Below are 12,613 nucleotides of genomic sequence, written 5' to 3' on the forward strand. Positions count from 1 at the left end.
AACAAGGCTTGGATCTAGCACACATATTCTTTAAATCTTGGCCAAATTGTTGAGGAACTAGTGAGACAAGGCTGGGCTGTCAATAGGAAATGCGGGACAGATTTTTTTTAGTTTATATTTTTGTCATCTTCATCATCAACATTGCCCTCACGAGACCAGTATCAAAACAAAACAAAACAAAAAGCTACCTGATGTCAACCTGGAGCAGAGCATGCTGCCAATTCTGGAACCCGGACTGGTGTAGATGTGTAGTAACTTTAACTTTCTTTCAGAATACTGAAAGCTACATCTGAGTATTAATGGTGCTTTACCAAGAGCTAATCAATGTGATGCAAAATTTTACGAGTGGATGGATAACAATGTGGGGTTTATATTCAGGTTTGTTGTTGAAGGAGAATGATTTATTTTTTATTTTTTTTTGCAAGGCCCGTGATACTGAAACTAGTTACTTGAGAAATTCCTACATATGACTTTCAATAAAGATTTTTAACTCAAGGTGATGCATTATCCATTGGTGAAACACAGGCATACAATCCAGAGAAAATACATTTTGATACCAATGTGCTAAACAGTTTCAATAAAATTGGCAAACATTTAATTACAAATTGCCCACTGGAGAAACATCCTCTGTGGAATAATTGCTGTTGTTACATGAAGTACCTGGGAGTAAATTGTTTTCTGTCCTATTAGATTCAGAGTTTCCATAGAAGCTGTCCTTACACACAGAGTGATGAGAACACAAAATTGCTACTAACTCCTACTCAAAGCATAATCATCCCCAACAACATAAGTGAAAAAAGAGGAGAGGTTACAAGCTTGAAGTTGTCAGAGAATTTCCACTGCAGTTGGATGTGGATTATAGAATATAATTTTAAAATCTATAATAATGCCCTGGTAAAGTTCAAATGTTAGAGCTCCTGCAATGCTTATTTAATTGCAATAGCTTTCCCTACCCATGTTCTCCAAACACACACACTCACATGTAGAAACAAACCTAAACCTGCAAATGAATTAGCTTTTTCTCCCACTGGCTTGAAGGAACAGAGATTAGTTTTGTGACCAGTATTTTTAAGCACTTGGGAATCCGCAGATACCATGATCACAGCATTCAAGTAAATAAATAAGTGGGTGGAGGGTATGGAAGAAAGGAAGAAAGATGGAGAAAGAACAGGGAATGGAAGCAAAGATGAAAAATATGAGCTGAAATGCTACACTCTTAACAGTCTTCATGACACATCAAATATAACAAATTCCCTCTCACAAATATACCCAAATATATATATATTTTTAGGGAACACTTAGGGAAATTACGCAAAGAAAATGTTAATACTAGGAATGAGTAAAATTTACTCATTTACTCAAAGTTTGACAATCAGATGAGCAGGAACCAACTGAAGGCCAACTACTCTATTAATTAAGCTCTTATGACCATGAAACATTAAAGGTTTTGAAATACCACAGAAGTGAAATTCAAATAAAAAAGAAAGGGGGGAAAACTTGGATCTTGGGAATCTGGTGAGGTCCCATTGGACTGGAAGCTGGCAAATGTGCAAATTTTCAAGAAGGGTAAGAAAGAAGACCCCAGCAATTACAGGCCTGTCAGTCTCACGTCAGTGCCTGGTAAAATTATGGAAAGGATGATCCTTGAAGTTATTGAAGCGCACCTGGGGGACAATGCAGTCATTGGTCCCAGCCAACATGGGTTCTTGAGGGGTAGGTCCTGCCTAACAAATTTGATTTCCTTTTATGATAAGATCACCCATCTAGTCGATCAAGGGAAAACAGCTGATGTGATCTTTTTGGACTTCAGCAAAGCTTTTGACACAGTTTCCCATAGGATCCTACTGGACAACATGTCCAGCATACAGCTAAACAAAAACATCATACGACGGGTGAGCAATTGGCTGACGGGCAGGGCTCAAAGGGTCGTGGTAAATGGGGCCACATCTGGCTGGCGGATGGTCACTAGTGGGGTCCCTCAAGGCTCCATTTTAGGGCCAATCCTCTTCAATGTTTTTATAAATGATTTGGATGTAGGACTAGAAGGTGTTCTGAGCAAATTTGCCGACAACACTAAACTTGGAGGAGTTGTGGACTCGGCTGAGGGTGGAAAGGCCTTGCAGAGAGATCTGGACAGATTGGAGAGCTGGGCGATCACCAACCACATGAAGTTTAACAAAAGCAAGTGCCGGGTCCTGCACCTGGGATGGGGCAACCCTGGCTATACGTACAGACTGGGCGATGAGATGCTGGAGAGCAGCCCTGCAGAGAGGGATCTGGGGGTTGTGGTTGACAGCAAGTTGAATGTGAGCCAGCAGTGTGCCTTGGCAGCCAGGAGGGCCAACTGTATCCTGGGATGCATCAAGCACGGCATTGCTAGTCGGTCGAGGGAAGTGATTGTCCCGCTCTACTCTGCGCTGGTGCGGCCTCACCTCGAGTACTGTGTGCAGTTCTGGGCACCACAGTACAAAAAGGACATTAAACTGTTGGAGAGTGTCCAGAGGAGGGCGACAAAGATGGTGAAGGGCCTAGAGGGGAAGCCGTATGAGGAGCGGCTGAGGTCACTGGGCCTGTTCAGCCTGGAGAAGAGGTGGCTGAGGGGGGACCTCATTGCAGTCTACAACTTCCTTGCGAGAGGGAGTGGAGAGGCAGGTGACCTATTCTCTGTTATCACTGGTGACAGGACCCGTGGGAACGGTGTGAAGCTGAGGCAGGGGAAGTTTAGGCTGGACATCAGGAAGAGGTTCTTTACCGAGAGGGTGGTCGCACACTGGAACAGGCTACCCAGTGAAGTAGTCACTGCACCAAGCCTGTCTGAATTTAAGAAGAGATTGGACTGGGCACTTAGTCACATGGTCTAAACTTTTGCGTAGACCTGTGTGGTGCCAGGAGTTGGACTTGATGATCCTTATGGTTCCCTTCCAACTTGGGATATTCTATGATTCTATGAAACAAACAAAAAAAGCTTTATTTTATAATTAATACATCTGAAGGGAAATTCTGTGCCCTCAAGCACTCAAATCTTTCAGGATTTATTAGCACCACTTTCTTCTATGGTTGTTTTCTTTTCTCTAACTGTGCATGTCAATTTTAACAACTCAGTCTATCATTTCTGAAAATTAATGAAATTGCACTATTGCTGTAGGTTCTGATCAGAGCTGATGTGCAAATAGATCTGTGGGCCCCAGCTAAAACTGGATCTTTAAAAAAAAAAAAGAATGGAGTGTGTGTTTTATACCCTTTTTCTGTTGCAGTTTAGCATTTTTATTTGTTTTTTATCCCTTCCTGCATTACAGTCTTGTGTAAGCTATTTGTTGCACTGAATCTCAAAGGTAGCAAAAATAGTCTTTCTGTTCACGAAAGCTGATTTCCGAAGTATTTTCTCAACTACAGCTAATGTGACTTTTGCTTCAGTAAGTATGCAAATACAGATTTTCAAAGGTTAAAAAAAAAAAATTGAGTACCTGGTATTTTTCCTTTTGAAAAACTCCCCTTTGGTCTCAAGTCTGTCCAAGGTAGTCTTAATATATTATTATCATGACCCAAAAGAATTTGGGGAGATCTTTCCCTTCAGTGTCAGGGTGTTACCTTTCCCAGTTCTGCTTTTAGGTTAGGTCACACATAAGCAGAAGGGGTATTTTTTGACAGTTCTGGACCTTGAGTACACAGTGAGTTTTGGTCCCGTTCTCCCTTATCCTAAATTAACTCTGCAAGAAGTTTCTATCAGCACTCAGCAGAGACAATAGGATGTTTAATTTGCTTTGGTCCCTCTGGAAAATGGTATAATTGCAGAAGGGTAAGCAAAGTAGATACTTGGATATTAACATGGCAGTATATTGCTACTCCAGGCACAATTTATTTCTACTTCAAATCTGAACCCAGCCCTAACAGGGGTTTCAAAGGTTTACTTGCAAATAGTTACATGCATCTTTAATGGCCTTTCCTCTCATGTTCACTGTCACTTCCTTTCCACACATTTTAACTCTGAAAGCTTTTGACTGTTTCTTCATTATTTATGACATTGTTGTGTCTTTTCTTGTGAAATTAAAAACTTCTTGCAGCAAAAAAGCTAGCTAATAATATGGCACATAAATCTTTCTTTCACAACATTTCATTCTGTATATGCCAAAAATAAATAAACGACCAAACCAAGGCTCCTGACCATGCTTGGCATCTGACCAGCTTAATGCATGGAAAGGTAGAGATTACCTAAATACAGAAGCCAAAAGAGTTTGCAATTTATTGTATTGTCAACCCCACACTGTCTGAGGAAAAAAAAAAATGGTTTTGATACACTCACTGCCCCACTTAAACGTAGCACAGTGCAGCTATAGTGGAAAGCCTAAATCAAAATAAAGTAGAAAAATATCTTTGAACATGTCTTCCATCAATTCATCATATAATTAAAAATATACGATTAGCTCTGCTGATGTAAAATACACAGAAGAATGTCTTTCACTCAGAGTAGCAATGTTGGCCGCATATTGCTGTATTTGCAGTACCGTAAGTACATAAGGTGTTAATCCTCCTGGGCTGTGCTCAAAAATTATTTAACATTCAGACTATTATTTAGCATACAGCTGGTTAGCAGTTTTCCCCTAAAATGTTGGCTTCGATCCCACATTTTTTTGTTCTGGCACATACCTGGAGCTGTAAAGGGCTGAGTCCAGAAGCAGCAGCAGCTGCCATTGTTGATGGAATGAACTGCACAGGGTAGTTATCACCTGTCGGGAGAACAATGCATGCAAGTTCAGACAATGAACAGAGAATAGCAGCAGACAAGTGCAAACATGGACCTAGGATTGCCTGTGCTCCACAGCACTCCTCTAAGCCTAAACATCTGCAAAAACAAAAGGCTTCGCTGGGCACAGACTTGCCACGCTCCCTTGGAACTTTTTTGTTAACAGATAGCTGGTAGGCAAACTGGCAAAACATAAATGTGATACTCATGATTTTCGTTTTCAAAAGCAATGTTCAAATCAGGCATGTAAGCTTGGGCACAAAATGGGGCTTAAGGCCATAGACACACAGGTAAGACAGCTGAGGAAACCCCAGTGGTGCACAGAGGAAAAAAAAATCTCTGGGAACTGAAAATGTGTGCTAACTGCATTGAGTGGTCAGCAAATACTTCAGAAAACAAGAGATACTACTGATCCAAAATAAGTGCAACACTACATTGCATGGTGCTGTTGAGACTCAGTCCATGTAAAGAGTGAATGAAGGCTGGAGCAGTTTAACAGTGAAATCTGTAATAGAAAAATTAATACAGTGAAGGATAAATTACACTGTAACTATGACTTAATGAAGTATCACTTCATCTCAAGCTTCTTATTTAAAGTCAGTGTTATGTACTATCTGTAGGCTGCATTTTAACAGGCTGCTCTTCTGTACATTTTTGAGATTTATCATAATCGGTCTGTTTTGTGTGAACTTTTCCATGCTGAAAGCATAATGTAATAATGACAGAAAATACTGACATCCAAAATAATATAGTCAGGACATTCCATGAGTTAGATTGTTTTTGTCAACCCCCTCAAATAAATAGTGATACCTGAAGTCTTAGCAGTCACTGGATTCCTCAGAACTCTTCCTATTTACCACCTGAAGTGCTATTGTGTTCAGCTCAGTTTGAATGTTCAGTTGTTTCACTTTTTAAATAAATTGTACATGTCTAATCCACAAGGTCTCTTTGCATCATATCCATAATACCTCATCAGGCCATTGAGCACAGTATGAGCTTGTACACAGTCCAGTAACAATTGGCTTCTGATTGCACAGGGAGCTCAGCTACAATGCATTCACTAACACTATATTGTACTGGTGTCCTATGGAGTAATGTTCAAAATATCTCCTCTTATTTTCCCCCTTCCATGAGGCTGATTTTAGTTTGCAATGATGTTGTTTGTTGGTTGTTTGGTTTTTTTTCCTTAAAAAAAAAAAAGCAACAAAAAGCCTAGGTCTTTTCTTAAAGTACTAAAGCTGTCTCTTTTTATGGTTAAGCAATTCTACTCATCTCTTTGATATTTATATGAAATTATCTGAATAAATAAGACCCTAAACTAAGTTAAATAATGTTTCTTTCAGAAATATCTTACAAGGTTTAAAAAAAATCACAAAGATGTTGAATTAATGATGCTTTAAATGGGGGGGGAAAATAACCATCCGAGTTATCAGCATGAACTGCCTTGCAGAACATTTTGGAGGCATTCTTTCTTTAAATATCATGAATTATTCATTCCTGTTCCACACAGCAATCTCTTCTTTCTCCCTCCCCCTCCACATACACTTTTTAAGTTCAATACCAGTTGCTTTATTTGTACTAAAACATTTTCCATGTCAAACATATTTTTTTAAAAAAACAAACTCTAGAAGAATTCCCTGCGGCACTCCTTTTTCACAGCTGTCACGCTCCTATGGTTTGAAATAGCCAGATATTTTATACACACACACACACACACACACACACACACACAGTTTTTGGCTTCACAATTAACTCAGTAGTATCTCTACCACACCCTGTAGTGTTCTCTTGCTCACCTGTTGGCTACAGTTCTTTTGTTACGGGAAAGTATAATTTTATAGTTACGCCATTTATTTATTATGAACACATAATGCTGTTCTTTTTTTTCCTTGTTTTAATACCCTAAATTATGGTTAAGTCCCAGTGCGTTAGTAGTGCCATTATGCTGAGAACAAAAATTAATACTCTGTCAGCACTGGAATACTTTGCTGACACCAAGCAGTAAAAGTAGAGCAAAGGTATCTTCTTCTTTTTTCCTCCTTGAGGAAACTGAGCATACAGGGAATGGGTTGATTTTAGTTTTCAATTACAGAATGTACATATTTTGCCCGTCTAATTTTCCCAGTGCAAGAATTGATCAAGAAGCTTCTCAGTAGCTGTCTTGGCAAGAAATTAGTCAATATATTGTAGCAATTTTTTTCAAATTTGTTCCTTAATTTAGAATGCTTGCGTGAGGATACGTTCTTTTAAATTTATACAAAAGAAGACAGAACATGTTCAAACAGGTCTGCTTTAGGTACTGGTGTGTGCTGGCCTTTGATAACCAGGACTGTGAAGAATGCCAAAAGAAGAAAATCTGTCATGTTTTGCAAACTGATCTCTTCAATCTCCTTGCTGCGTTGATTGTCTATTTACATTTGGCTGCTGCTGTTTATATATAAATTGGTGTTTACAAGCCATGGAAAAGTATGCCAGACTTCTGTTTCATTTGTCAGGTTGAGCAACATTTCTAAGCGAATAAAAGCAGCACACAATTGTACCATGCTATTCGACACAGAGATAATGTAAATGTTTCTCTGTTTGTCTTGGATGAAGTGATGAAGCCTAGTGGATTTTATTTATAAGATGTATGGACTTACTTTCCAGACCATGGCTTTGTGAGCTGTAAGGAAATGAAAGAAGTCTGGCCAAAAGAAGAGACAGCTCTTGTGAGACCCACGGTAGGGAAAGTCATTGGTTTACTACCCATATTTCCTAAAACACAATTGGAAGACACAAACTGACTCTCCTCATCTGACTCACAAAGTTTTTGGTTTGATGATGGTTTGCCCATTTGGGGATTATAACTTAAAACCTGTCTCTTCACATATGGATCTCAAACTGCCACTTGCACATTCTCCTTGTATAATCACAGAATAATAGGAAACAGCAGCGGAAGAGCTGTGACAGACCACATACTCCAGGACCTACCCTTCCAGGCATAATGAGCAGACAGAGGAAAGCGTACCTCTCCTCACAACATGCTGGGATGCAGCAGGGATACACACGCCCACTCCTGCAATATGCCCATGCTTGATGTGCATTTTGGTTGTGCAGGGACATCAAGAGAGAGGAAGAGGTTAACACAGGTAACTGGCTAAGGCAACACTATGCAGCATCTCCTCTGCCTGATGACACATCTTCAGGTCTTCCTGAACAGGGAGGATCCAAGCAGGGTTTGCCACAGCACTGCCTTATTGCCATCCTCACATCTCAGTAAAATCAGTTGCCCTAACAATTGTCTGCCTGCAGGGAAAGAATTGTTTGTGCGAATCCCGGTTGAAAATATTCAGCTGCCTAGTACCAATTCCAGCTCTCAATAGTTAGGAGTGAGGCACATATGGTTTGCAAAAACAGATCCTGAGGTTACAGATTCCTTGTTCCAACCAGTAGAACCCCACAGGGAACACGTGACAGACTAAGCGCTGGGGAATTTCCATTAGAAATGAGCCTCATGCAGCACCTCTGCCATGCAAAGATACACAGCCAACTCAGTACACAGCTGATTTGATGTACACTTTCTGTTCTCACCTGCCAAGAAGAACACCAGCTTACTGAAAATAGAGTACTGTGCTATTTAAAATTTAAGCCACCTCAGGAAAAACTTCTGAAAGGCCCATTCCAAATGGAAACTGCAACGATGGCTATCAGTGAAACCCAGCAGATCTATGAAGATGCTAGCTATGCAGATTAGTTATTGTAATCAATGAGTTTAATTAGCTTTATGACAAATATCTCAGAGTGTTGGAATGCTCTGAGGTCAAGCCAGATGACAGTAAGTCTGACAGTTTCTTTTGTCATGGTTTACCTAATTTTGTCTTCAGACACTTCGGAGGAGTTACTGTTGATTTGCTCCACAGCAAGAACAGAATCACGACAAAAATTGACATTTATTTCTTACTATTTTTGCCACTGGCCTAGGAAAATAGTCTTAATTTTCACACTTTATTGTATTGCCATTATAGCAAATTATTTTAGTGTATAAAACAGAATGACCTAGGCAGGCATATAGGGTTTTCTTCTCAACCATTCTAATCATGGTCTTTATACACTTTTGATATGAAATACGAAGACATGCTTTGAAAATACATTGCAGCATATCACTCTAAAATTTCTTTTTAAAAAACAGCACTTAGGGGTTTACAATCTCCATGCCTCAAAGTGTCTTTTCATTAATGTATTTCGTAGGTACTTCCCACATCTAGTAAAGAACTGACAGAACACAAAACATTTTCAGAAGACTATCAAGCAAAAGGGGTCATTGGTTTCCAGGTTGCATGAACTGCCAGTATACAGCCAGCATGAAGAGTGGCCTTCTTGCTCTGCGCTCAGAGCACACCCTCACTCTGTAGCTCAAAGAACGGTCTGGCTGCTGCCTAGCATTACCCCGTATCTTTACTCTGTCATCATCCTGCTTCCTTGCTGCCTCTTAGCCACAAATCTGGAACGAAGTAATACTTGAGGCACTGCAAGATGGAGGCAGGAGCTGTTTTCCTCCTCATTCCACTCACTGCCTCTTGACCCAGGGCACTAATGGGGAAACACTCATCATATTCAAGGATACTCTAAGCCCACTGACTTTTCCTGGATTCATGTGCTTAGTTAAGTGAAGGGAAATTTGCACTGCGAGAGAAGGTATAACAATGCTTATGTTACCCACCAGTTCCAAGTAGTAAATACAGTCATAAAGCCAGAGTAACTGCTTTGCTGTACTTGGAATTCAAAACAATCATATTAACTGTGTGGCATCTTGGGGCAAGTATTAGCTTCCTAACAGCTGCCACTCTCAGCTTCCCACTGGAATAAGGGGCAATCCCCACAACCAGGTACTCTACGAAGCTCGTCAAGCGCCTGCAGGTCAATAGTCACAACAGTCATTTGAGATGCAGAGCATCCTAAAGTTTTAATTAATCCAGTATACAGTATAAATACTGAAATATGTATAAAAAATTAATTAGGTGGTCTATGCAGCTCTGATTTCTCAATTAGTACTTACCATGCCGGAAAATTATATTACATGACTTTGAGATACATAAGGAAGCATGGGACTTTGGGGATTTTTTTTTCTAATGTAATTATTACTTGTCATCAGCTCTTGCTAACTTTGCCCTCTTTTACTTCCTAGAGCTCCAAAACATGGAGGAAGAGGGCTACTGCTAGCTGATGTTATAGATCCTGCTAGGCAGTAGGAAACTGTTCTGTCAGAAACAAATTATAGCTATCATATCAGCAAAATAGGAAATCATAACAGCAATTCCATGAGTTTTCTATTCATAATGACATTTTAGAGCCCAGGAGTTCAGGAACCACTAAGGCATGTTCTGGAAGGGCCTCAGAGCCTGCTAAATTCTCTCTCTCTTCTAGAGATCTTTCTATTGAGGGCATAACCCACCATTGTTAGTTACAGGAATACCATTTTCTTACTTCAAGGAAGAGTTTAAATGCAGATTTGCAACAGTACTCAAGCTGCCTTCTTGACATTGAACTAAACAGCCATGTACTTGGTTCCCACTTGGCCCATGAGCATATATCTACAGTTATGCCCTCAGTGATTGTGATAATCACAACCCCACCCATGCACCAAGACTTCTTATCCTGGCTGCCCTGGCACACTAACACCAACACGCTGCTTCCAAATCAGAAATGGCTTGTATTTAGCCCATTTTGCAGGCTAAGCGACTAAATGGCTCCGTGCACACAATCATTTGATGTTTCCTAAGTGGCACAGAGTTTCGAAAGACCCCAGTTCCCACAGCTCCTATTATTGAAATCCCTCTCACTGTATTTTCTGAATGTCAAGGAAAACTGGCACTGTCAAAACTCAGTCTTGCCTACATCAAACTAGAGTAAAACGAAATAGAAACCAAGCAGGCAAACAAAAAGAAAACTCTAAGTCTCAGAAGGGTTAATGCATCTCCCATCTTTCCTCAGAAGTATGAGTGAGTTCTAAACTGACAGTTCTAGAGGTGAAACTTTCATTTCTCACAAAGGTAGAAGAGTACAGGTAGTAGCAGTCAAGTTCATAAATATTCCTCAGAAATGACTTTGAAGAACCCTCTCTATGAAAGAGTGTAACTTTATCTCCAGTTTCATTAATTCCTTAACTACTGTGCTGAGAGTGCCAAAAATAGGAATTAAACAATAGCAACTGTAGTTACATTTTTTTTTATCAGGATCTCTCTCCACCAGAAACTACTAACTTGCCTAGCTACCTCTGCCACACATGCTGTACAATTTAATAAATATAGTAAATATTCTCATTTCTTGCCAGCCACTGAGTATAGTTAGATCATTGCAACTTCTGGCCTTTACTAGCATCAACTGGATAAAACCACTAACACACTAGCAAGCTTCTTAGCTGTGTTCCCATTAGCCCTGTTCTGAGATGCTAGGTCTTGACTTCTGCCTGTATTTTAATCTTTTAAAATTTGTTACATATTGCTTTTTCTTCAATCCAGCAAGTAAAAAGTTGGCCTAAAGCTTTATCACCTTCAGCTATGAGGTCGACAGGATCACAGTTAAAGCAATATAAGCTTGATAAAGTGTTAGGATAGGTACTGTGAGGAACACCTTGTGATAACTGCAAAAATCTGTTCTTGTGCAAAAAATCATGCTAGTATTCTTCCTCCTGAGTCATTATCATACTAAGTAACATTCAGAGCCAAAAGCAACATGATGTGATTTCATGTATCACCTTCCAGGGAGATGCACAACCAACAGCTTAATAGTCCCTATTCAGAAAGCATCTCCAACTGAAATGGGAGAAGCAAGGAAACTAAAGCACAGGCTTTCTCTCATCTCCAAGACGAAAGGTATTAACAAGGGCGTCATAGACAATTTCCACAAGTGGCAATTCTTATCATGTCTTTGGAGAGAAAATATTCTACACTTTGGTCCCCAACAGTTGTGAGGTGGTGATACATGTGAATAACCATCAGCCTGTGCCTCCTAGAGCCAGCTGCCTTTCAGAGCTCCATTATCTGGTTCCTGCATACAGTGTCTGTTTGTCAAATTGAAAAAGAAAGAACTTTGGGGGTTCTAAAACTGAAAATAAGATAATTAAAAGATTCTCTGTTTTAAAAATACTTGGTGTTTGAAGAGGAATGTCTCAAGACTTAAGACGCAGAAGGGAGTTGGACAAACAGAAAGGCTTGCTGAAATCCTGCTTGGCCTCACTTCATCCAACATTAAGTAAACTTGCTAGAAGAGATTTTAGGTTCAACCTGCCTTTTAATTAGTTCACTGTTTATATCATCTATTATGAGGCTTTACTTTGGATATGACCCTGCTCCTGCTGCAGTCAACTGTACAAACACCACTAACATCAGGGGGAGCAGGGTCAATGCTTTACTTTGTACATTTCATATTTAATGTCAAAAAAAAAAGAAACTGGTATTTATGTTTTGTAGTTATTAGTTATCAGGTTAATACGCTAAAGGCAGTTTGACAGGGAATACTATTAATGAGCAAAATAAGGTGGCTGCTTCTGGAATTGAGGTCACTTACAAAGAATGTACAAATGAAAATAAGGTTGACTTTTATTTACTTAACTATCTTCCTACATTGAATTCCTTTGGCAACGTGTCTTTAAACATTTAAAGCCCTGTTTACAAGGAGACTCTGAAAGTAGCTTCAAACCATTATATCCCTAATTGAATTCCCCAGGAGTCCTGTAAACTCTGAGGAAAAAAGAAAGAAATCATAACATTTGCTAAATCATCTCAAAACATATTTCACTGCAAGGTTATGTGACCTGTTACAAGCCTGAATGATGACTGGGATTGAACTACTGAAACCTTTTATTATTCAGATTGAAATCAAACAAAAAGTTGC

The 12,613-nt window shown here is 39.6% G+C and overlaps 1 protein-coding gene across 1 annotated transcript in view; it reads right to left on the bottom strand.

Moving 5' to 3' along the window:
* The window catches only part of SOX6 (SRY-box transcription factor 6), a 245,401-nt gene that overhangs the window by 83,734 nt on the left and 149,054 nt on the right, over positions 1-12,613 (bottom strand). Inside the window, exon 8 of the mRNA XM_050711088.1 lies at positions 4,645-4,724. Coding sequence (XP_050567045.1) covers positions 4,645-4,724 — 80 coding nt within the window. The remainder of the gene's footprint in view (positions 1-4,644; positions 4,725-12,613) is intronic.

This window comes from Cygnus atratus, chromosome 5, assembly GCF_013377495.2.
Source record: "Cygnus atratus isolate AKBS03 ecotype Queensland, Australia chromosome 5, CAtr_DNAZoo_HiC_assembly, whole genome shotgun sequence".
Lineage (NCBI taxonomy): Eukaryota > Metazoa > Chordata > Aves > Anseriformes > Anatidae > Cygnus > Cygnus atratus.